We start from the raw sequence: 26,401 nt of genomic DNA on the forward strand, positions 1-26,401 counted from the left end.
GGCATTATCAATTAAAATTTTTTTCATTAAAGCCTAGTACTCTGACGAGAAAAATCCGCTGTATAAATTTAGACAGCGGCCAAACTCCATATAAAAAAACGGTGTCGAAAAAAGAAGAAGAAAAACTTTTAGCCACGTCGTTTTTTTCGGTACTCTGACGACGAAAATGAAGCCTGCGAAAATTGAATGGCGTTGCCAGATCAAGATAGTAAACAGCTGATATCGCGCTGTCTAAATAATTCATTTGATTTATTTAGACACCCCTAATGGACGGAAAGTTGAAGGGAAAAGGTGGCATTGATAGGGGCTGTCAAGGGGAAGCCCATAATATGGAATTTAACCCACAAAGGACATTTTAATGCCATATCTATTAATATTTTTAATATTTTTTTTTTTAAATTTGTTTACAAACAGCTGTCCAGTGTGACCAAAGAAAATCCTTAAACGCCATAAAAAGTACATTTTCATGGCATTTCAGGATTTTCCTTAATTTTTTTTGGTCACACTAGCTCGGTAGCGAAATAAACAGCGATTCCGCTGTCTAATTTAGACAGCGGGTTTTTCTCGTCAGAGTACTAGGCTTAAAACCGTATTTTGTTATCGGTCCAAATCTAGTATCTAGTATATTTTATATAGATCTATCGATAGATAATGCATTAGAGGTCCAAATAGTTATCTTGCTCGCACTTGTGTAAAAAGCTATGGCGCAGTAAAATCTCTAATGAAATCTCTAATTACTGCGCTAATGTCATAATAGTATTATTTGGTATATATCCAAATACAAAATAGTATGGATTGTATATTTTTGAATGTCCAGTTTTTTATCGATAATTCCACAATCACAAGTCTTAAAACAAAAAGTAATAAACATTGATAAGACAAACTGCGATTCTACATTCTAGAAAGCTACTTTGTACCATATCCAGAAATTATATAGGCTCAAATGATTCCAGCACGTAAGCGTATATTTATCTTAATTTTTGTGGTTATACTATTAGTTTGTTTGTTGAGAATATTATTCCAGAATTCACCCATGCCAATTTTAAATGTAAGTAATTTCTATTGTACATACTGATATCTGTACAAATCTAATGCACATTCAATTTGTTTTGTATCTTTTGTGCAGAATCAACCAGACTACTTCAGAACAGAAGGTGCGCCGGTTCTTTTGTCCGTGTTTTATGAAGCATTGTGTCCGGACTCGAAGTATTTTCTTACCAAACAGGTGTTACCAACTTTTATGGCAGCTTCATCAATTTTGAAAGTCCACCTCTTTCCCTACGGGAAGGCAAAAACTAGCGAAAAAATTGAAGGCAAACTAACATTTGACTGCCAACACGGACCGACAGAATGTCAAGCAAACATTTACCACGCCTGTGTCGTGAATATCATTGAAAACCCACTAGTTCAACTGCAATTAGTAACATGTATGATTCAAGACAATCGTTTTCCACAAGATGCTATGCTTAAGGTTTGTGTGTTACCTGTTTTATATTTATGCCTCTATTCAATTTTTTATTGGGTCTTTCATTATTTTTCGTCCAATGAATTCTTAGATTTAAAGTTGAGTACTGAATTGATTTGTAAATTTTTATTGAGTTATATAGTATACAGTTAGTCACGAAAGTATTCGTTGCAAAGGAGGTCTTGATGAAAATGTCAATTTTCACTAGCTAGATAGCTTCAGTGTGAAAAAATGGATTACTATCCCAAAGATTTATATTTTGATAAACGTACAGAAAACGTTTTCAATAACAAGCTGCAGACAAATATGTATATGTATAAAACTAAATCGATTTCTATGCTCGCAAAAGTATTCGTTTCTGAGAATTTTTTTTTTGTTTTTTTCGTTTTTTAATGGGTAAGTGCAATTTTTTCTTCAGGATTCTGGTTGAGATTACATTTTAAAATTGAATTCATGGAAAAACACAACATTTAAGCTTCAATGAGGGTTGATCCTTTAAATATATTTCTGGTATGTTTGATAATAGTTCTCTTACCATAATAAACAGTTTTTCTACTGAAATCAAGAAATGTCCTCGAAAATAAGCCGCATTTTGGTCGAATACAGTAATAGGCAATCAGAAAAGATAGGACAATTCTTAAAAAAAAAAAAAAACAGGAAAAACATATTTATAGGCTTGAAAAATTAACATCGCCATGACCACATCCTAGGGAACAAATGTATCCACTTAAACTATCGGAAAAGTTCTTAGAAGCCATGTTGAATATCCTTCTTTTCACCTTAAATGCCGAAGCTATTTTTTTTTTTTGATATAACGTATTTGAACCAAACTTTAGAGTATTCAGGCCGGCTAATCACAACATTAAATAACTCACCCTACGCGATGAAATTCAAATTATACTATGCTTAATTCTTTATCGGATAATTGGACAACAGTTATTCAAATATTAGGTTACACTGAGTGAGGCCAAAAACTGATAAGCAGAAATAAATCTACTTTAAGAACAATATTAATTTTCTATAAAGCTTTCAAAAGAATTTTCAAAGAATTACAAAAGTGTAGTTCTCCTTCCTTTTTTAATATCCACCTGCAGCAATTATGAAACAAGAGGATATAATACAAATAAAACATTTCTGTTATGAAAAAAAAAATTTTTTTTGTACAATACAAGCGTGTTTCCCAGTAACAATAGTTATTATAGTAATGAATCAAGTCTAGCAAGTCCAATTTTTCAATTGGCAACTAGCTCTAAAAATAAACGATTGTGCCAAAAACTCCATTTTTATACCCTTGCAGGGTATTATGATTTCAGTCAGAAGTTTGCAACGCAGTGAAGGAGACCTTTCCGACCTATAAAGTATATATATTCTTGATCAGCATCAACAGCCGAGTCGATCTAGCCATGTCCGTCTGTCCGTCCGTCCGGCTGTCTGTTTCTACGCATACTAGTCCCTCAGTTTTAAAGCTATCTGAATGAAACTTTTCATATAGTCTTCTATATACTCTCACTGCTATATATGTCGTAACGGGCCGGATCGGACGAATATATCATTTAGCTGCCATACAAATGTTCGATAAATTTGTAGAAAAAAAATTATAACTTTGCTGTTTTTCAATATTTTTGCATCATTTTTGAGATATTGCCATTTTATATTATTCCAGAATTTCCGTAAAAATTTTAAGAAAAATCGGTCGACTATATCTTATAGCTGCCATAGGAACGATCGGAGAATGAATAGGAAAAAAATTATAACTTCGTTGTTTTTCAACGTATTTTAATCTACTTTGAGACATGAGCTCTTTTATTATTTCAGAATTTTGGTAAAAATTTTATGAAAATCGGACAACTATGTATATCATATAGCTGCCATAGAAGCGATCGGTAAATGTATAAAATATGTAAAGCTGGGAATGTAAAACTGTAACTGTCAAACTGTAAATATAATAAGTATGAAACTCTGTTTTGTGAGTGTTTTCAGCATTTAAATCTATAATATAAATATCGAAACCAATCTGCAAGGGTATACAAACTTCGGCGTGCCGAAGTTAGCTTCCTTTCTTGTTCTTTTCCGACCTCGTGGCATATTCAAAAAAACACTTATAAAACGCCTTTGGAGGAAATAGAAAGCTATTGCATAGAATTGCTTTAAGGGTCCATTCTGGTTAGTTGGGCCAAAAAATAGACAATCTTTAGAAACATTTTTTTTTTTGCAAAGGAAAAGACATAGAAAGTTCAAACTTTGCATGTTTATTTCTCATAGTTTAGAGATGATTTAGCACAAATTTTCAAAATTTTTAGAGCATGTCCTGAAGCAGGACAAAGGACGACGTAAGCCTCTGCAAAAAAGGGTACCCCTCTGGCGACAGTTCTGCAGGACGTAAAAATCGACTGAAACAAAAAATTCAAAGATGTTCTTGTTTAGTATTAATGTGGTTATGGAATAGAGTACAATTATAAAAATTAAATAAAAAATAAAAAAATGGCGGTGACTTAAAATTTTTTTTCGTTTTTCTGAAAATTTTCTTCACTTTTTTGTTAATAAAAAATCCAATGTATAAGCTTTCAATATATCAATATAATATAATTTATTACGCGCATTTAAAAAAAAAACATTAAGATTCGTTAAAAATTGACTGAGATAGGACGGTCGCTCGAAAAACGTAGTTTTCCAGAAAACGCGTTTAAAGTTTTATGTTTGCTCTGTACCTCCTATAATAAATTTATTTGCGAAATTGGCCTTCTGAGGCCCGTTTGCACACAAACACCCGGCGGCGTCGCTGAATGCGTACAAGAGAACGGCTGGCTCTAGAGCGCTCTCTTCGCTGGCTTTTGAACAAAATTTAAGAGAGCCTGGAGCCAGTTCAAAAGCCAGCACGAAAAAATCGTGTGCAAAAAAATCGTATGGCGTTATTTATCTTATAGCTCTATTGTCTTTGGTATCGCCTTTTCTCATTTAGCGTTGCAAAAATCATATATTTTGAACCAAATAAGATAACCTAATAATTTAAGCGGACAGATAATTGTTGTAAAATATATATATACTGCATAATGTGCCACGCCCACAAAATCGCCTTTTTACGGGATATCAAAGTAAAAAAATATATTTTTTTAATGAAAACTATTTTTTTTTAATATATTGAGCAAATACAAAATATCGACACAATTTCATACATTCAAAAAAAAAAAAAAAAAATACTAACTGTGGCGCTCACGGTTTTGTGGCGGTTACACTTAGAATTAAAAAAAAATTGTTAATTGATTTTATTACAGATTCTGAATCCTTGAGAAATGTTCTGTCGAATAAGTATGGTTAAAATCGTTTTTGCGAGAGAGGCGCTACTGTGCGTCGCCTCCTAACAAGCGGTCGCCAGCACAAAATATAAAAATTCAATTTTTTGATTCTTGCGCTTGCGCACACATATTCTCGCACACATAAGCGCTTGCGTGTTCTTGTGTTTACTCATTCAAGCAAACGCGTTCTATTTTTAGATTTTTACGCTCTCAACTTTGTGAGAGCTGGAGATCGCGATTGTCGTTGCCATCAAAAATGAAGCCTCATATTGCAAAACGAATGTATGGCCGTAAGGCATCTTGTTAACTTTAATGTCTTTGGTCTAACCATAAAACGGATACATGTGCAGACTCATTCGATTTCGCTGGGGAACATCGTACTGAAGAACGATTAAAGAATGTTGATTGCCTCAGTCGCTATCCAGACAAGAAAAGCTGAGATGCTGAAGGATTTTTAACAGTATTGAACTACAAGCTGCAAGGAAACGCTGGAAAAGTTTAAGACATGGTCGGAAATTTTTGGGCAAACCAGTGAGGATGGTTTCGGACAGGGGCTTCGCTTTCACACCCAACATGTTTGCAAAGAACGTGATAGAAACGTTATTGGGCACGCTTGGAGCACAATTAGTTTTTCCCATAAGAGCGGCAGGAAGAATAGCACAATTATATCTATCAATTCAAACTTCGGCAGATAAACCAGCCAAGTGGTTTAAGTAAGGCAGTACCAGAGGTGCAGAGAGCTGATTTCCCACGTAAATGTGTCGACTAAGAAGTCAATCTTCAAACTTTGACGAGCAACGGCACCAACTGATAAAAGATGAAAATATTGATATTCAAGGCTTATAGGATTTGTAAAAAAACACTTTAATCTAAAGCGGAAAACAGAAGTCAATTATAAAGTTGGAAATCAGTTGCTGTACGCCGGACACAGTTTGTTGCAGAGAAATAATTGTTTGGAGAATATATGTGACTATAGGAAGATTTACTACGTAAGCTTCTTGTATTCTAAGAGATAACATAAAAGTTGGTTAGTTTTTGAGGCGGATTTGGGAGACGTTAAAGGCGCAGTGGTCAGATCGGGCCTAGGAAGACAAATCCCTTCTGCCCGCCTTTTCTTTTTCTTAGCTTCGAAATTTTAGACAACCACATACTCTGTCCAGATTTGGTCTGAATGCGTCAGGAACATTAATTTGAAAAATAAAATGTTCGTAACATAGCATAAGAAAATATAAATTTTTCTACCTTAATATGGGCCTTTTCAGCTCCTGTTTCGCCTTCTACAAAGGCGATTACATCGTCGGATGTTTGGTCAGGGGAGAGCCGCGAAACAAATATCTGTTTCATTGGTGGTACTGCTATTAGGGGCTTTGGGAAGGCACACATTTGGATAACGAATCCTTTCTAGCACTCGATCTCAGGATTCGTGGAATTCGTCCAGAGGTCCTGTGGTTTGCCGCATAAACGACATTATCTCTCTTTCCACCTCGCGGCAAGCTTCACAACAATAACATAAATGGATATTTTTGGAAACGTCATCCACTGTCTTGGCAGCGACACCACATTGGAAGTCTTTTTAACGATTTGATTTTTTATTGTCCTGTACGCAGAGATATGAGAAGAAGTGTACATATAATATACAGTTTAAGAGTTATAGTTTTTCATTCACCGCTTTACATTTTTCTCTACATTTCTCGATCGGTCATTTGACCTGCTATATAAAAAAAAACTGAGCGATGCCAACTTCTAATTAACATTTTAATGGGTATAAAGATTTACAGTTTCAGGTTAGGATTTACAATTTTTCACTTTCGTATAAGTTTACTGATCGGTTGTATGGCAGATACATGAAATAATTAAATGATCGCATAAAATTAAAAAAAAAAAAAATTAAAAATGGGCATATTTAGATAGATAGCTTTGAAAGAGACAGGCGGAGATGGCCAAATCAACTCAGCTGTTGGTGCTGATCATATATAAGAATGTTGATTTCTTACATGATTTGTTTTCTTCTTCGTTTCAGTGCGCCAAGCTACATAACATAACAAACACTGACCTTATTGAAAAATGTGCTGGCAGTACACACGGTCTGGAGCTACTTAAATTTAACGGAGAAGCTACTTTTGCAATAAGGCCACCAGTAACTTTTATTCCAACTGTGACAATTGACGGATCACAAGGACGACAAGCCTCTATTCTAAAAAACCTGCTTTCTGAAGTGTGCAAAGCAGCCGGTGATACTGAGAATATTATAAATGTATGCAAATATCCAAACCAATAAAAGTTCGAAACTTATTATCCAAACTAAATATAATAAAATAATAATTATGAATAATGATAACTGCGAATCTATTGGAATTTTTAAGTTTTATGAGTGACGATTTAAAAGGTTATGTTTAAGAATGCTCTACCCAAATTTCTCAGTGTCACTTCTGACGTTCCGCAAGGTAGCCACCTTGGCCCACTGCTATTTACATTGTTTATCAATGACCTCCCGCTGGTTCTAACGAACTCTAGAGTACTTATGTTGACGTTATTCTATGCCTGTACTATAAAGACAGCTCATGCCAGTAAGACCTACAATCGGATCTTAATAACTTTCAAGCATGTCATCGTGCTAACTTGGTAAATTTTAATAGCTTTGAATGTTAACTGATAACAATTTCACGTTGCACTCCACAGTTTGCCACTTATACGCCTAAAGACTGCTCTGTGGAAAGAATAACTCTTGTTGTAGATTTTGGTGTTCGTCTAAATCCTAAACTTTCTTTCTAACGTTCTTTTATATTTATTCATTCTAACGCGTCTCCGCGGAAAGGATGCTCCATACGTACATACGTACTACGGTACGGCTAATGGGAGCGGCATTTCCCGCGACTCTCACACCCGAAATGCCATGACTTCAACGGAGTGTAAAGCGACCTCTCGCAGCTGAGAGGTTAATTTCGCGCGGGATCCCTCTTCCAAATGTCATCAGCTTGCATTTAGAGTTATTGAGATGTAATAAATTAGCACGACACCATGCTTGAACGTTATTAAGATCAGATTGCAGGTCTGACTGGCAAGAGCTGTCCTTATACTGCAAGCATAACTTAACCTCATCAGCGTACATAAGTACTGTAGAATTCGTTAGAACCAGCGGGAGGTCATTGATAAACAATGTAAATAGCAGCGGGCCGAGGTGGCTACCTTGTGAGACGCCAGAAGTGACTCTGAGGAATTTGGATAGCGCATTTTTAAACAGAACCGTTTGAGTTCTGTCACTCAAATAACTCAAAATCAATTTAAGATAATCGACAGGCAACCCGATTAAGTAAAGCTTCCTTACAAAAAGAGAGTGATTACCCGGGTCAAAAGCTTTACTGAAGTCTGTGTAATCACGTCGGTTGAAACCCTTAATAACGAAAGAGGTGAGTTCCAGGAGATTTGTAGTGGTCAATCTTCACCTCATAAATCCATGATGACATGGAGAAATTACGGATCTGCATAAATGCTGCAAGTGAGGAGTAATAACATTCTCGAAAAGTTTTGGAATTGACAATTTAGAGATTTCTCTATAGTTGCTGGCGTCCGATTAGCTACCTTTTTTGTGGAGATGAATGATAAATGATTCCTTCCAAATAAGGGGAAAGTGGGAGGTTTCTAAGGATAAGGGATTGCACAGAGCCCCAGCACAATACCTGAGCACGCAGCCTGGTATTCCATCGGGACCCTGTGAATAAACTGGTTTTACACGATGAAGATCCGAACTAAGGGAGCTTTCGTTTAAAATAGAACTGAAAATTATGTTCGGCCTGGGCAAATCAAAAGAGTAAGTCTGATCTAAGCTAATTGAGGAAGAATAAGTAGTTTTGAAAAAGTCGGCAAAGAGATCGGCGATCGCCTGATCAGAGTTTGCTGTAGCGGTTTTGAACGAAAGCGATGATGGATGTAGATTGGGTTTTCGCTTAGTGTTAACAGTTATAAAACGGTTTCGGGTCTTGCGTGAACTATATATACCCTTATATACCATATCCACTCCAATCGTTTTTGGTTTAACAGCGTTTTATAATATATTTTAGATTTTTAAATTTTGTCTGTGCACTCCACTGCTGACAAAATGAAAGTGCATGAATACGAGTACGCTTTTGTCAATCTAATTTGAGAAAGTCCCGTTTGAAATTCCAAGCAGACCGTATTGCATGGTAAACTTTGGACAATCAGCTGATAGAAAAACCAGGTTTCGCTTGAATAGCTCAAAATCAATTTTTTATTTTTGGCCTATGGCATCGACCACTGCGTAGGCTGCAGCATTCTGCTCGAAATTGTCGAACCAATTCTTTACTGGAATGGATTCTCCGTCAAACTCCGGAATAATTTTCGCGAAGCTTTCCGCTGTAATCGAGCATCCACTGTTTTGCTTCAAACTTTATGGCAAGCAGCTGCATAAGGTCTTTCAGCGTTCTTGTGTTTTCGTCGATCGAGCTGCTCTCAACTGCTATAACTGTTTCATTCTCCTGTTCACCAGCTTTTCCAAAGTTATCCATTTCGATACTTTTATCCGCTGCTACAGATCTAGTGTAATACGGCTTCACACTCATTCCCTTCCGCTATCCGTCTTTCAGACTCTCGGGACTTGCAATTTTCAGGTTTGGACGAGCCCCCAAATGTGATGGGTTGATAACCCTCTTAGGTTAATCTTTTTTGGGTCAAAAAAATAAATAATAATGAAGTTTTATTAGACTAGTGCACCGTTACCTAAATATTTGGCAACTAAACCTAATTCGAAGTTAATTCTATGTTCACAATGCTCAGTTATGGAGGAGTATTAAGTTATGTTTACATAATTTAAAATGCTTTTCATGTTTCGTCTGATATGTTATGTCAAGACCCGGTCAGGGAGGTCTTGAGGGTGGTGAACGACTTTACTGCTGAACTCCAAACAACTGAATTAACTTTCTCGTCTCCGTTCCTGCTTTGCTGCTGTCACTTTCAATCCTGCTCCGATCATTTAAGCAATAGAAAATATAAACAAATTAAAATCAAAACAAACAAACGCATTGATATGCAGTTGTATACAAATAAAATCCATATTTGAGAACAGCTGTTTTTGCTGCCGCTGTCATCAGCACAAAATATAAAAATTACATACGCGCTTGCGTTTCTTGTGTTTACTCATACAAGCAAGCGCATTCTATTTTTAGATTTTTACGCTCTCAACTTTGTGAGAGCGGGAGAACGCGATTGTCGTTGCCATCAAAAATGAAGCCTCATATAGGAAATCGAATGTATGGACGTTACGCAACTTGATAATTATAATGTCTTTGGTAAAGAGGAAGTCGTAGGTTCTTTGGACCTAGTAATATCACAGCCTACGAACTAGTGCGCAGAACTCTAGTTTATATCTAAATATATAAAAATGGTGTAAACATTTCTGTAATTTATATCAGCTAAGAACTGCTGAACCGAAATTTTTTCAATTGTTTGAAATTGCTATGGGAATAGTTTTTTTGCTAAACATTTTCGAAGAGTATCGCTTTGGCCTCTACAGATGATGACAACTCACTGTTAACTGGTATACGTTAACAATTACAATACACTGTTCGTATAGTGCCTTTACAGAAATCTTATTTTTAGTGTACACGACAAAAGTACCCGTTCTACGTAAAGTATCGGCACCATTAAGAAGGGTTGGATTGCGCCGCTGGCAAGCTAAGTTTGCCCGTTTTGATGAATCCGCCAGAGCCATTGAATTCGCTTCTCTCCGAAAATACAACCCAAACAAACCATTTTCTGACGTATGCACAATATAATGCCATTGTATGTAGGAATGGATAAAGTCAATAATAAGAGCTGGATAGCTTCATATTGTCAACTTTTGTTGACAAAATGTTCAGCTTACTGCAATGTAATTGCAATGTATTGTAACTCCATCAAATACGTTTGCAAACGATGAGGTGACAAAATGTCAACTTGGACATTATGCGAGTTGTGCTGTGGCTATTTGATGGCTGTTTCATTTCCGATTCATGAACGTTACCCGACTGTAGTTTATTTATCGGCAGCGTTAGCGCAAGGAGCTCGTCAACAAGACCTATTTAAATACAAATCAAAACAATAAAATGTTGTTTTACAGAAAATGTAGATGGTATTCGATTTATGTCCCAAATTAAGGTCAAAGCCATGGGGAAGGTGCGCAGCTCTCATGATGAAAATAAATGCTGAAAATCCGTGAGTTTTCCTGCACAAAGGAGAAGAAGAAGACGCAGCGCTGCAGTTTAAACAATTTTCTTGCACTGTCCAACTGTTATTCGGCGACTGACTTACACAGGCAGCTTTGCATCGCTGAGTTGTTGAAGGTTTATCAGTTTTCACGCAACCAAGCGGTTTGATCGTAACTGATAAGCTTAAACATTTTGAGGATTCCCTTAACGACTGAACGACTAAATTATTGAAAATATCGACCGTAAAGGGAACGACCCAATGAAGTTAGCCGCTAAATTTTTAACCAAAACTTAGTCGCAAGTTATAGATATACCTATTGATTATCATATAAAATTATTTTACACTACTAGATCTTTCATTTGGGAGTCTAAAACTTTGACTTAACTCTTCAACCACGATGGCATTTCAGTCGTTCATTCCATATTTTCCAGCAACCTCGGTGTCCCTGAATGACCTAAAATAATGGGTTAGCAGTTATATGAATGTAGAATATAGAATATATGATATGCAGTCGTCATGGGAATACCCTGACTGTTTACTTTTCATTTATGGTTACATTAAAAATGTTTTTTTTATCTTTATCTATCTATTTTTATCTAATTTCTCATTTTTCACTAAAAAAATTAAAACTACTGCTCCAACATTCCGGCCCTCCTGCAACAATGTCAGTTTGTGGAGCGCTTAATACCGCCTCCTAATATCCGAGTTTCTGCTACGTTCATTGCCAACACGCGCTTTGTTAGCGACGGTTGCGGCGCACAGTAGGGCCTTTTCTCATTTGGCGTTGCAAAAATCATAACTTTTGAACCAAATAGGGTAATCAAATAAAAGGCATAGTTGTTGCTGAATTTATATTTGTACTCCACATTGTGTCACACTCACAAATTTTTCCCTATGAAGCCGGGTGTTTAAAAATAAGAGTTTTTCGTTTTATTTTTGTTGATTTGATTTTTATTATTTTTTTTTTTTTTAATTATTTATTTATTATCCTAGCGCAGCAAGTTTACACCTATTATTGTATCACTAGTCACATAGAGTTTGAAAGAGTGCTGGAACAAACATCGATGTTTATTCGATACAATCGATGTTTCTAAAAAATCGTCCAACATCGATGTTTACTTGTTAAACATCGATTAGTTTTAACTGTCACTTGAAAACCGAGCAAGAAGGCAAAATTGGCATACTAGATCAAAAAACTGGGTTTTTTTTTCAAGCCGGAATGCCGAGCAGGCAGCAATTGCTTTGGAGTTCAAGCTTTATTAGTATTTAATTATCCAAACACTCCAGCGATGAGCAGCCAACACCATTTCCTAAATAATATCAAATAAAATTAGGCAGAACAAAATAGATTTCCTTTTTTAGTAAACATCGATTATTAATCGATGTTTTTTATGAAAGTACTCACAAACATCGATGTAAGCAAACATCGATGTTTTTCCAGCACTAGTTTGAAATATATATACTTTATTTTAACACATATACCCTTATAAGTTATAACTTTTACTTATTACTACAATTTGGTCTAATTTTGGATGGTTTTACTTTACTTTTCATTCTTCTTCTTTAATTTAAGATTCAAACTGAGTATCGCACATTGTGGCAGATTGTTCCGCAGACGGATAGCGTTAATGAAGAATTTAATTGACAGATGTGGGACAATATTAAAAACGTTGTCATCAGGTTATCAAATTGAAAAATATGCACTTGGTACAGCTGAGAAACTAATTGAACAATACTCGTGGTATTATCTAACAGCAACTGTATTGATTCTTGGGCCAGACATTATTGAGAACGCTTTGGTTTCGATTGGGGAACTTTCGGAAGAGGCCGAATTAAAAAATAAGGACATAAAACAATTCAGAAGCCAGAATACACGTAAAATGCCTCGAGTCTTAACGAATACAGACTTATTGAATAGACTTTTACTAACTTCTGACCCTTATATATCAGGGCAAAGAAAATTAAAAAACCAAAAATCTTTTTTGGATAGATCGGTCTTCGATTTTCTGGAGTACATAAACCTATTACCTCACTTTATTATATTCAATTAATGTTTATTTTTATTTTTTAAATATCCTGAATACATTGTTAAAATATAAATAGGCATTTTATATATATAATTGCTTACAATAACGTTTACAAAAAGTGCATTTGGGAGTAATATTCAGTAGCTTGAGACCGTTGACCCGATGGTGGAGGATAAATACTTAATTAATGGGGCTGATATGCTTCATAGGATTTATACACAAGCCGTTACCTCTTGCCCATTTATAAATTACATTAAGCATATTATTACTTGAACTAACACAATCATATAACATACATATATTTGCACATAGTCTGCATACAAATGAACTTCAAAATCAGACAAAAGACTAGGCAAATCATTTACATAAATACAAAAAAACAAAGTTCCCAATACTGATACTTAAAGACCACCACGAGTGAGTAGGCAGAAGTTGGAAATCCTAGCACCTGCAACAACTGGCTGGAGCCACAAAGATAGGATTCTATGAACCTAACTGCCGTACATGAAAAATGAAAGTAGTTTTTTAGTTTGGTGCTTGACAAAATCAAATGCTTTACTATGGTCAAGAAGGGCTAAAAAGTCACATAGTTATTATATAGTTTTTGTCGTATGTTTTTCTACGATATTTGTTATTGCACTTACGCAACTTCTCTTTTTCCGAAATCCCGACTGCTTTGGTGGCAGTAACGCATTCCCTTCAAGAAACGTTTGACTTTGTTGGGACATTAAATTTTCAAGTGCTGTGGCTAGAAATGCAAGGATTCAAGTTGGCCTACAGTCTTTATTAGCTTTTAACACTGGAATTATTTTAGTTATTTTCTAAGCTGATGGGAATGTGGAGGTAGTAATTGCAGAAATGTAAATATGTGGACGAAGTAAGGGCAACATTATTTTGATGAATTTAGGATTGACATTGTCTAAGCCTTCCGCATTTGAATTTATTTTGGGGATGCTCGCTAAGACATCACATTGATCAACACTCACAAAGCTAAAACTATTATCACAGTAAATTATATCATTAAGGTACTGGTTAGAAGTAGCTTCAGGTACATCGATTTGCGAAAACGATCGACACTCCTCCCTATTCAACCTTTTCCTAATTCTCGCCAAGTTTGTTTACAAGTAATCTGACTAATAAAGTTTGATTTTCACACTTAGCAGCCTTAATAATTTTGGTAACAAGTGATATTGCTTCCCTCTTAGACATTATACTCTCAACCAACCTGAGTATAGCAAACGTTGGGGAGGAACACACCTATGTAGGTCCCACCTCCTCAAACGTGCTAGATCTTACTCTGGTAAGGGGACAAGGTACTTTGGTATCAGAATGGAGAGTCCTTGAGAGACCATCCTTCTCAGATCATAAGTACATACGGTTCCAATACGCATTCGAACACTCTCCAAAACAATCAGTCTCCAGGAACCCCCGAAATAGTAACTGGGGAAAGTTCAAGGAGACTATCGCGACACGGCTCGCGATCTCTCCGGGCATAGTAGAATCCGCGGAAGACTTAGAAAAGTCCCTAGAGACCCTCTCCAATGAACTGCTGAATGCGTACCACGCATCATGCCCTATATCGGACACGAGAAAGAGGACCAGGCCACCCTTGTGGAATAAGGACCTTTCACTCCGACGCAACAAACTCAAAGAATTCTTCAAAATCAGCGCGCAGGCGAAAGATGACATCATCAATAAGGAATACAAAGTCCTACTTAGGGACTACAAGAAGGAAATACGCAAGGCGCAGAGAAACTCATGGAGAAACTTCTGCTGCAATATTGAGACTGCCCCGGAAACGGCTAGACTCCGGAAGCTGCTATCGAAGCAGCCAACCATACAGAGTCAACTCAAACGTGACGACGGACAGTGGACTTAGGGCAGCGAAGAGGCCCTAACAGCACTAATGCACGCGCATTTCCCAGGATACACTGAGGTACCCGATGCAAATAAGCACCAGGACCTAGCAACTGGAGTAGAGCATCTCCCAAAAGATTTAATATCCTCTGATCGAATCCACTGGGCTATAGACTCCTTTGCGAGGATAAAAGCACCAGGACTAGATGGAATATTCCCAGCCATGCTGCAGGCGACCAAGGAAGTGATCACCCCATGGCTCTACGCAATATATACAGCTTGTTTAAGCACGGGCTATATCCCTATCCAATGGAGAACCTCTCGGATTGTCTTCCTGCCCAAAGCAGGAAAGTGCAGCCACATGAGCCCCAAGGATTACAGACCGATAAGCCTCACCTCATTCCTACTTAAAACTCTGGAAAAGCTGCTAGACCTCAGGAACGATGTAGGGAGACAACTGTCGACCAACCAGCACGCCCACACGAAGTGGAAATCAGGGGAGACGGCACTGCATTCGTTGGTAGCCACCATTGAGAGAGCCCTAAACAATAAGGAGTATGCACTTGGAGTGTTCGTGGACATATCCGGGGCATTCAACAACGTTAGCACGGACGCAATAATGGATCGCCTAGAAGCGACCAACTCGTCCCCCGCTATCAACTTGTGGATAAAAAATCTTCTAAGTTGCCGGCGGGCACAATCAGATTGGGGCACCGCTTCCATGGTGAGAGGAGCGCACAGAGGCACGCTCCAAGGTGGGGTTCTGTCGCCCCTCCTATGGAATCTGGTGGTAGACGACCTAATCAAGAGATTCGAGAGGAAAGCACCAAAGATAACAGCTTATGCGGTTGACATAAGCATAATTATCACGGGAGTCTGTCCATCGACCCTCAGCTCGATCATGGAAACATCGCTCAGGGAAATATGTGAGTGGGCGGAGAAGGTAGGACTCAATATCAATGCGGATAAGACGGACCTTATTCTCTTCACCAAGAGATACAAGGTGCCGCAATGGATCCCCCCGAAAATTAACAAAACCAGGCTGACCCCTAAAACACAAGTCAAATACCTCGGCATTGTACTTGACAGCAAGCTGACGTGGAGAGCCAATGTAGTAGAGAGGGTAAAAAAGGCCACTATATGCATCCAAGAAGATGCTTAGCAGCACATGGGGCCTCTCACCCGCTTTAATGCATTGGGTCTACATATCGGTGGTGCGTCCGACTCTGCTGTATGGAGTCTTAGTGTGGTGGCAAGCCACGGAGAAGAAAACGTATAATAAGCTTATGGAGAGAACCCAGCGGCAGGCACTGCTCTGCATATCAGGGGCGCTGAGGTCAACCCCCACCAAAGCACTCGAAACCATAATCGGTATATATCCCCTAGATATCCAAGCGCAACTGACAGCAGGAAAGGCGGCACAACGTCTGGTTGCATCAGGAAACTGGTCGCTACAAGGTTTCGGGCACAGTTCAATTGGTCGAGACATGAGCAGTACATCTGACTACATGATACCCAGAACGTGCCCGGATGTAAACACAACGGTATTCATGGGACCAAATGACTGGAAGTCAGGCCAGGACCATGCTCAATACCTCAATATATACACCGACGGCTCCAAGATGGAAGGAGGAGTTGGAGCGGGCATATACTGTTCAGACCCTGAAATGAGGCTGTCGTATAAGCTACCAAGCTACTGCAGTATATTCCAGGCGGAAGTATTCGCCATCAGGAAAGCAGCAGAGCTTGCGCAGAGCATAAACCGTCCACATGAGGCGGTCAATTTGTTCGTAGACAGTCAAGCGGCGATAAGAACCATGCAATCATCAGCGGTCAGTTCCCAAAATGCACTGGCAAGCAGGGAGGCACTAGATAGCCTAAGCACGACTACTTAGTCCTGACTTCAGTGAGGATCTACTGGGTTCCCAGCCACCAAGGCATTGACGGTAACGAAACCGCGGACGAACTTGCAAAGGAAGGCGTTGGACTGGCGAGTGAAAGAACAAAATACGTCCCTATCTCCCTAAGAACGCTCCAAAGCGAGCTAGAGAGACGGGCTGACGCAAGCGCAAAAAGCAGGTGGCGGAGTAATTCCGCAACCTGCAGAATATCAAAAATCATGTGCAAAGAGTACAACGAGAATTTATAACACTACGTGCTGCATCTTTCGCGGAAGGACTGCAGAATGTTAGTGGGTATTCTTACTAGAGCTGGGAAAAAATAGATGTCAACATCGATTAAATCGATTCTTTCTCTTTGGTCGATGCATCGATTCGGTTTAGAAAGAATCGATTAATCGACAAGGTCCATGCTTTGCGCTATCTGTGCGTTTCAGCTAGCTCAACAGAAGCAGAGCGAGTATTTAGTAAGGCTGGATGTATTATAACCGATAGACGTGCCGCTTTAAAACCCAAAACTTTAAATAAGCTCGTTTTTGCCAACAAAAACCAGTGGCTAGTCTAGAATTTTGATATTTATTTTCATTTTTATAATTTGAAAATATTTTCTTTTGTTTTTGTGATCTCATTTAATTTAATTTAATTTTTCTGGAAATAACCAGTAAATAATTGATTTTGATTTTTTGTTTATATAATATGAAAATATTTTGTTTCTTATTTTATGAATCTTTATTTTAAATATTTTTATTTAAAATAAGTTACTTTATTTAAAATAAAGGCTTTGAATAATTTTATTTAAAATAAAGATTCATAAAATAAGAAACAAAATATTTTCTTAAAAAAAATCAAAATCAATTAATCACTGGTTATGGCCAGAAAAATTTATTTGATTTATTATGAATACATTTTTGGTTTATTGTTTAAGAATGATTATGTAAATAAATTTAAGTTTTGGTTTTTTTTAAATTTATTTGAAGTAAAAAATAAAAGAGTTTTGTTTTCGATTTAATCGATTTTATTTTCAAAAAAAAATAAAAAAAATCGAAAAAAATCGATTCGCTGAGAATCGATTTTTTCCCAGCTCTAATTCTTACAGGTCACTGCCTGTCTGCTGCACATGCAGTCAAGCTGGGTATTACCGAAAACGCCAAATGCCGGAAATGTGATGAATCCAAGACAATCGAAACCTTGGAGCATATCATTTGCAAATGTCCGGCCCTAACGAGGGCAAGAATGAGATACCTAGGCTCTCCAGTTCTGGCATCGCTAGAAGATGCCTCCAGGAGGAAGCCAGGCGAACTCCTTGCCTTTGCGAAAAACACCTTGATATTCAAGGATCTCAAAACCCGCATAAATAGTCTCTAGGTCCTTCCAGGAGTTTCCCCGGATAGCTATGGGCCATATTGGCCTATGTGTGGCCCCTCGAGGTCCGTCCGGTCTAACCTAACCTAACCTATTGCTTCCTTGTACTGCATACTAAAATGATGTGTCTTGTAGCGCTGCCACTTAAAATATCCGACATCCGTCTGATTGATAAGCTTTTTATATCATTGTTAAACCAAGGATTTTGTCTCGGTTTTATTGCCCTTTATTGACAAGCACGCATTTATTAAAAATAAAGTATAAATTATTGTTTAAATCATTCAATTGAGACTCGACAGTAGAACATTGATATATGGGACGCCAATGTATCATATTGAAGCTAAAGATCTGTGTAATTAATATTCTTAGTCTCTATAGCCGAAAAATTATTCAGTATCGTCCAATGTTAAAAATCAATCAATGAAATCAAAAAAATTAGGTCATAGTAATATCTTTCTAGGGTCATTAATGAGAAAAAGATCAAGAAGACTATCACAATAGTTGCTAAAATTCGTAAGCGTTATTCTATTTGCAGCATACAGCCCCAACGCTTCAAAACTATGTTTATCTTTTAAGATATTTTCGTTTAGAATATTACTGCAAGGATGATGTCATCATATGAAGCTTATATTTCGCTAATGGTTTCCATAAAGGGATCAAAATGTATTGTGCGATTTGGACGATATATGCAACCAATTCGCAGTTTATTGCATAGAAATTTATTGGTTACTTCTAAAACGATTAAATAAAATTATTTTGATTTTTTTATTTTACGGTTATTTTGACCATTTTATTACTAAAAATAAGCCTATACTTGGGAAATTTTTAATAGACTAAGCATTTCTGGACTATAATCACTTGATTCTATATATTTTCGTCACTTTACATGCCGTAGAGATGCAATAAAAGGGTCAGATTATGCAGCCAACATGTTGAATAGGTTTGCAGTTGCAGTTGCTATACTTTTTGGAAGATTCAGGTATATTTTAACCTGAGTTGTTTTGATTTTTTGCTCCGCATTTCCGCACATACACACATAGTGTAATCAGTGGCTTACATCGGTTTCAGTTTTTATTGACTACTCTAGGTAGAACAAGGTGATAAGAATGGGCAGGTGGCAGATAGCTATTTACCTGTACAAGCCCAAAGCAAACTGCCGTTTTTTATACCCTTGCAGGGTATTATAATTTCAGTCAGAACTTTGCGACGCAGTGAAGGAGACTTTTCCGACCCTATAAAGTATATATATATTCTTGATCAGCATCAACAGCCGAGTTGATCTAGCCATGTCCGTCTGTCCACTTGTCCGTTTCTACGCAAACTAGTCCCTCAGTTTTAAAGCTATCTGAATGAAACTTTGCATATAGTCTTCTATATACTCTCACTGCTATATATGTCGTAACGGGCCGGATCGGACGAATATATCATTTAGCTGACATACAAATGTTCGATAAATTTTTAGAAAAAAAATTATAACTTGCCTGTTTTTCAATATTTTTGCACCATTTTTGAGATATTGCCATTTTATATTATTCCAAAATTTCCGTAAAAATGTTAAGAAAAATCGGTCGACTATATCTTATAGCTGCCATACGAACGATCGGAAAAAAAAAAAATTAAAACTTCGTTGTTTTTCAACGTATTTTCATCTGAGATATAGGCTTATTTTACTATTTCAGAATTTTGGTATAAATTTTCTGCAAATCGGACAACTATATCATATAGATGCCATATAAACGATCGGTAGATGTTGAGAAAATGTAAAGCTGGGAATGCAAAACTGTAACTGTCAAACTGTAAACATAATAAGTATAGGTAAAATGTAATGAAATAATATCTGCAAGAGTATACAAACTTCGTGCCGAAGTTAGCTCCTCTCCTGTTTTTTTTTAATATTATTTTCTTATAAAACTGGAAACTGAGTTGCTTTTCTTATGGTTTAAAAATAATGTTGGAAGTTGTTCCATTGGCGGATAGCATTTATAAAGAATTGAAAACGTTTTTGACTTTTCCCATTTTTGCAACGCTATTTTATCGAGAGGCGATACTGTGCGGCGGCAAGCTATCTCGTGAACGAGCACAAAGCACCCGACCTCTAGATTGCGGCCTTCGATGATCCATTTCCTGCTGTGCTGCAGGCTGACCAAATAGTCTGTTAGGGACTTTTCATCGTTGGGATCGCGGCCAGGCGACGCGATTGGACGAGAATTACACAGTACAGCTACATGTGCTCAACTCTTCGGTTCCTCAAGAAAGTTGCTTGCTCCTACGACGTTCATGTCGTTGCCACATCTTATCTGGCCGCCCCTCCTTCTGATGAAGGTGGTAGGCAAATTATTTTATGTATCTAAAACAGTCCCCGAAGACAATTTATGTGCATGCTTCTTGCGCTTTAATTTACCGTTCTAAAAAATCAGACAAATCTGTTTTCCACAAATCGCTTCTATGTTTCTGTTCTTCTGTTTAAATTGGATATTCCATACTCGTCATTACAAAGTTAAAGCACTGGGAAAAATGCTCTTCAGATCAGCCTACTTCTGCAATTACTATTAGGAAAATATTTGAAAAACGGTCGTCATATGGTTAGCTCCATTAAATTAAAAGGTCAGACTATATTACACATTCAACTACTAAAATCCTGAAGTTGATCGTGTACTAACTAAAGGGCTCTTAAGGGGGGACATCTGAGTAACTGGCAAAAAAAAAAACGATTTTCTAAAATTTTTTTTGGCCAAATGAAAAAGCCAATCGAAAAATTTTAAAGTAGGTTTGATAATGTTATATATAAAGTACAAAATACATTTTTTTTTGTAATAAATCAAAAACAAAATGGCGGCTGTGCAGCATTTCTTCGTAGGCCCTTTTTTGTTGAAGGGGGTCCATGGCCGGAAACCTAACGTCCTTAATTTTTTATCTAGAACAAAAAATCAAATTTTGTTAGATTCTATATCTCAACCGCTATCGACACACGTAGGATTTTTTCGATATTTTGATTTTTTGCAAAATGGTAAGTGATTAAAAAAAATGTTAAATTTTCATGAGAAAAAATGGTCACAAAATTGTTGATAAAAAAAAAGTAAGCAATAAAAAAAAATCCTACGTGTGTCGATAGCCATAGGTATTTTGGATATACTGCCAAAATTTCAGATCGATCGGTTAAGATTTGTTCGAGTTAGGTTTCCGGCCAACTCAAAAAAAGTGGTTTTGAGAAAAACGCGTTTAAAGTTTTAAAATCGTATATGATTACATGTGAGGCATCGCCGCAGAATGGAAAATTTCGACACTTAGACACATTTGCCGGACTCTATCTTTTGGTGTTATTTTTAAGACCCTAAAGAATTTTTTAAGCAAAAAAAATTTTAGATTTTTAAAAAAAGTTACTCAGATGTCCCTCCTTAAGCATTTACATAAAATTGCTATGGCACAAAAACCAATAGATTAGTTGGACACTTTCTTTTACCTTCTACGTTATCGAAAACAAATAATAAAATTTATCTTTTAACCAAGTATACATCATTTTATTCCTATCTTTGTTCGGTCGACTTTAATATAAACATTATGGTGAGGCATGTATTCCTCACTCAACGTGTTACTTTTTAGAGATATGGAAAACTGCTTAATTAGGCAACACATTGAAGCACATATATTAAGCGAAAAATGGATGGTAATAATATTACTGTTTTCACAGAAGAAATCGGGATGAACAACCTGCACCTCCAATTTACATATTCCGTTATCTACAGTTCCAGATAATTGATCCAGAATTACGGCTTGATTTACAGTTTTTACTAGCCATGTCTGGGGGGCTTCATCAGTAAATTTTAGTTCTTGTGAGAGTCGAAAATGAAAATAAATTGTACTTTTTTTATCTAAGTGGAAAGACAATTCCTTAATAACGTGATGGGGTGATCCATCCTTAAATAAATATTTTGATTCTTGTGCATCGGTTTCGCTAGTAGACGTTACTTGTCCAAAATCCAGAGAAAATGGTTGTGCTTTCAACGTTTTCAAGTCTATTAGGTGTATTGTGTGTTTGTTTGTATCTGCTACCAGCAATTTTCGACCATCGACGTCTACGCACAAGCCAGCTGGTTCATTCAGAATTAAATCGGTTTCGTCAGGACCTTTGATTGTCAACGAAGATATGATATTATCTTCTATATTAATAACTTTGATCTTATGATTGTAGGTATCAGCTACATATATCCTATTATTAACATCGTCATAAGTAAGTGCCAGTGGATGTTGAAGTTTCGCATTGAATAGTTTTCCATCCGCATCGCCAAATGCAAACAGATTCTAAAAAGGTAAATATCCATATTTTACAATAAAATAAGATAAGTTTAAATTAAAATTCATATATTTATAAATACTTACAAGTGGGTTTCGATCTCCTCCAGCCACTGGCATCACCTTTCCATCGATCATAGATGCTTTACGTATGCTAGAGCTTTCGCTATCAGCTATGAATAAATAGTCCTTTGCCATTGCCAGACCAGATGGCTGAGCAAAAGCTGCATTTTGAGGGTAGGAGTTATTACGATTTTCCTCCAAACCGTTTCCAATCAATGCAACACAACAAAGGGGCTCGAATTTACGGAACTTCCACCAAATAATACCTTCGGGAAAATAGCCCCAAATTTGGTGGGTACCGGCCATCGAAATAAGAACAATAGGCTTTTCGGGCACGTTGAGTTCATCAAGATGAAATGACATATCCATATCACGAGTCCGAAATATGGCCACATCCCAAGGAGATGATATAGGTTGCACGTTGCCTATGCGCCCTCCAATACGATCGCTTCCTTGAACACCTGTTCCAGCCAGAGTATCAACCTGCTTATTTGTTAAACAGATTTTTCGAAGACAGTGATTCTTAGTGTCGGCAACGATTAGAACATTTTCGTCGATAAATGCTACTCCCTGAGGACTATTAAAGCGTGCTGTTATTAAATTTCCGTCAGCAAAACCAGCTTGATAGCCTCCTATCTTGTGTTCTACCACTCCATCTTTAGTCACAACAAGGATGCGGTTATTACCGGAATCTGCAATCGCATATTTGTCGCCACGCGGACTTCTCGTTATTTTGGCCGGAAAACGTAAATTAGACGCCGGGTAAAAGTTACTTGATAACTCCAAAGGCAAGTTGCCGTGATCGATTTTTCCAAGCTTTTGAAAAAATAACAAGGCAGCTCCGATGAATTCTTCGAGGAATTTTCCGTGTCCTTCGCCCATTAGTATTAACAAAGGCCGACCAGTCGGACTTAGAACCATCAGAGATGGCCAACAGCGTATTCCTAGGCGGCTCCACAATGCTGACCTGGTATCATTAACAATGGGATGTGTGATTCCATATCGGTGAACAGCTGACTGAATGTTAACAGTGGCCCGTTCGTTTTCAAATTTTGGACTATGCACACCGACGACTACAAGCCCACTGTCAATGGGAAACTGTTCTTCCAGACTGTGCAGCTCGGGTAATATGTGTATGCAATTAATGCAACAATATGTGAAAAAGTCAAGAACAACTATTTTTCCTCGCAATCCGGCTAACGACAATGGCCGACTAACATTAAACCAATCCAAGTCTAAAAGTAAAGCAATTAAAAATAGGTATTTTAATGTCAAACATATACACTGCGTTTCACTTGAATAGCACATTTTTTTATGCAATTTCAAATCTTGAAATCTTTTAACCAAAAAGAAAACTCGCTGATGTTTAGGTTTCTATTTATAGTGTAATCAATTTTAAATATAAGAAAAGTAACAAAACTTAAATTAAATTAACAATTAATAAATGTTAACAAAAAAACATAAAAACTTAAAAAATTGCACAACAATTTTGTTTCACATGAATAGCACTTTTTTGTTTTAAAGTATATTTAACGAACTTAAATATTAGGAAATGTGTTTTTATTCAATAGTGATTATTAATACATATATATTTGTTAATTTAGTAATGGGTTGAGCCTCCTTTATTCAATATAACCTCGTAGATCCTGTTGGGCATCGAAACATATAGACTTTTAATGTAGTCTAAGGATATTGTAGCCCAGGCCCTCTGAATGGCGTCAATTAGTTCTTCTTTTGTTGAAAATTGTTTGCCAGACCAATAAACCTTTCTGGCCAGCCATCCCCAAACATTTTCAATTATATTCAGATCCGGCGAGTATGGTGGCCAGTTCAGAGTTTCAACATTTTTATATTTTAAAAAAGATTTTACAACACCTGCAGTATGTATTGGCGCATTGTCGTGCTGGAATGTCCAAGGCAAATTATTGAAAAAATTTTCCAATGGTGGAAAAGCGTTTTTAAGGACGTTTAGATACGCTTTTGCGTTCATGTTTGAGGATAAGAATTGGAGCTCACAAGTCACATGGTAAGATATGGCTCCCCAAACCATAACTCCGCCTACTCGACTATGTAAACGCTCCAATTGATGCGTCTCTTTCCTCAGATCATGAAAATAATAATTGCAGCCATCTGGCCCCTCCAAATTGAACTTTTTTCATCAGAAAAAACTACGCGCTCCCGCTCGTTACACCATGACATATTGACGCGGCAAAAGGTCAACCGTGCTTCCTTTCGTTTGGGGTTAAGCGGTGGTTTTTTTTTAAGTTTCAAACGTTTTAGATGTTTAGCTTTCGAAATAACTCGCCAAACAGTAGTTTTGCTCGCGTCAACACCTGCTTTTCCCTTATTTTGCTCACAGAGTCATAGGAATTTGCGGCTTCCCACAGAATCGCACGCTTATCTGAGTCGCTAAGAACACAACTTTTGCGACCTTTCATATTTTTTCCATAGTTTTGTTTGATTTTTATAAAATTATATACGACTTTTCTGCTTCTTCCAATTTTTTTCGCTATATTAGCTACAGAAAGGTCACAATCAATATAGCTTTGTATTTAGATCTGTTCTTTGTGACTTAGTGACGTTCCAAGATCCATAATTGCACAAAATGATTAAACTATGTTTAACATTCATAAATTAATCAAAAAAAGTGTTTGATTCAATCTCCTTGGCTGCTGAAATGACACGTAATCTAAAATGTGCTATTCAAGTGAAACAAAAAGGTGCAAGTTATTGAAGCAATTTGAAAAGAAAATTACGGTACATTTAAACGGTACATTTTCAGACTTTCAATTTTTGCTGGAAGAGAGTATATAATATGACGAAAATAAAACACCAACAATCATTTCATTAGATCAAGCAGTTGCTAAGATATAAATAAGTAATTATGAAAATGTTTTTGTGCTATTCAAGTGAAACGGAGTGTATATAAATATATAAATGTATTTATGTTGAACACATACCGGGCTCAAATTCAAAGTTTAAAGATTTAAGAATTTTAATTGAATTGTCATTGTCCCATCGCTCAAAAAATTCATTAAGCACTTTGACTTTCTCTGTTTTTTCATTGCTGTTTTTGTATGTTTGTTGAAGTTCATTTGTTATATATGTAAGTATATCTATAAACGGAAGGTCGGCAGAAAATTCCATTTTAGGAAGATCAGAACGCAAACAAATATATGAGCTGAAGCTGGCGAAAACGACGCACACTGTTTTTTTATTTAATTATTTGAGTCATCGATGTTGTATTGAGTCTATCGATGATTTTGCTGTATTGTAATAGTGTGTTCCCACACAGTCCACATTTAAAATTATATCGGCCCTATTATTATATAGCTTTGTAGTAAAAGAACATTATTTCTTCAGGCTTGCTCCGGTAATCGTAAAATTTTTTCGATTTCGTTTTGGGCGAAAACGAACCGTTTTCGTTTTTAGCTGCTCTGGTTTTCGGCAAATTTCTGCTATCGGAATGTTTCGTTTTCTCAAGTAGCTAACTTGTGTTTTTGGTAGAAGTAAATAACGTAAAGTACTGCCTATTATATTTACAATTGCCCTTTTTATAAGCCAGAAAAAGGCAAAAAATGCTAGAGTTAGGCAAATTTTGGCATCTTAGATGCTGCCACTCTTTTCACAGTTTTAATTCCGGTGGTCTCAAATAATTATTTGATTAATTTGGACCATTTAAGTAATTACATTAAATAGCATTAATTATAAACAACCATTTTGGCGGTCCTTTAAAGTTATTAATGTATTCATTAATTCAATTCAATTCTTTCTTCAAAGTGAAGTGACGTGTTTTTTTTCTTGCGCTCCCGATTTGTGTAGAATTTGTCTAAAAACCTCCGGGGTTTACTAATATTTAATATTTGGTGTTTCAAATAATTCCCGTTCACTTCGCGTGTGCATGCTACTTGTTTATTTCGTGCTATTTATTTCAATTTAAATTGC

At 36.7% G+C, this 26,401-nt stretch overlaps 2 protein-coding genes across 2 annotated transcripts; one reads left to right on the top strand and one right to left on the bottom strand.

Annotated features, from left to right (window-relative positions):
* The first annotated feature begins 844 nt into the window (after nucleotides 1-844).
* On the top strand, nucleotides 845-7,096 carry LOC108083315 (gamma-interferon-inducible lysosomal thiol reductase). The gene is made up of 3 exons (XM_017179052.3): nucleotides 845-1,048; nucleotides 1,127-1,471; nucleotides 6,779-7,096. Exons 1-3 carry the CDS (start codon nucleotides 944-946, stop codon nucleotides 7,034-7,036), a joined length of 708 nt encoding a protein of 235 aa, XP_017034541.1. The 5' UTR covers nucleotides 845-943; the 3' UTR covers nucleotides 7,037-7,096.
* Nucleotides 3,699-25,675, bottom strand: LOC108083313 (NHL repeat-containing protein 2). The gene is made up of 4 exons (XM_017179051.3): nucleotides 25,417-25,675; nucleotides 22,481-23,691; nucleotides 20,505-22,402; nucleotides 3,699-3,855 (listed from the first exon to the last, which is right to left on the bottom strand). Exons 1-3 carry the CDS (start codon nucleotides 25,601-25,603, stop codon nucleotides 21,617-21,619), a joined length of 2,184 nt encoding a protein of 727 aa, XP_017034540.2. The 5' UTR covers nucleotides 25,604-25,675; the 3' UTR covers nucleotides 3,699-3,855; nucleotides 20,505-21,616.
* Between the last annotated feature and the right edge of the window lie 726 nt (nucleotides 25,676-26,401).

This window comes from Drosophila kikkawai, chromosome 2R (assembly GCF_030179895.1).
Source record: "Drosophila kikkawai strain 14028-0561.14 chromosome 2R, DkikHiC1v2, whole genome shotgun sequence".
NCBI lineage: Eukaryota > Metazoa > Arthropoda > Insecta > Diptera > Drosophilidae > Drosophila > Drosophila kikkawai.

Excerpts from the sequence above, each read along its gene's own strand:
- LOC108083315 (XM_017179052.3), top strand. The coding sequence starts at position 944 with ATGATTCCAGCACGTAAGCGTATATTTATCTTAATTTTTGTGGTTATA. Across the intron at positions 1,049-1,126 it reads CACCCATGCCAATTTTAAAT|AATCAACCAGACTACTTCAG; the intron begins GTAAGTAATTTC and ends TCTTTTGTGCAG. Across the intron at positions 1,472-6,778 it reads CACAAGATGCTATGCTTAAG|TGCGCCAAGCTACATAACAT; the intron begins GTTTGTGTGTTA and ends TCTTCGTTTCAG.
- LOC108083313 (XM_017179051.3), bottom strand. The coding sequence starts at position 25,603 with ATGGAATTTTCTGCCGACCTTCCGTTTATAGATATACTTACATATATA. Across the intron at positions 23,692-25,416 it reads AAACTTTGAATTTGAGCCCG|ACTTGGATTGGTTTAATGTT; the intron begins GTATGTGTTCAA and ends CTTTACTTTTAG. Across the intron at positions 22,403-22,480 it reads GAGGAGATCGAAACCCACTT|AATCTGTTTGCATTTGGCGA; the intron begins GTAAGTATTTAT and ends TTACCTTTTTAG.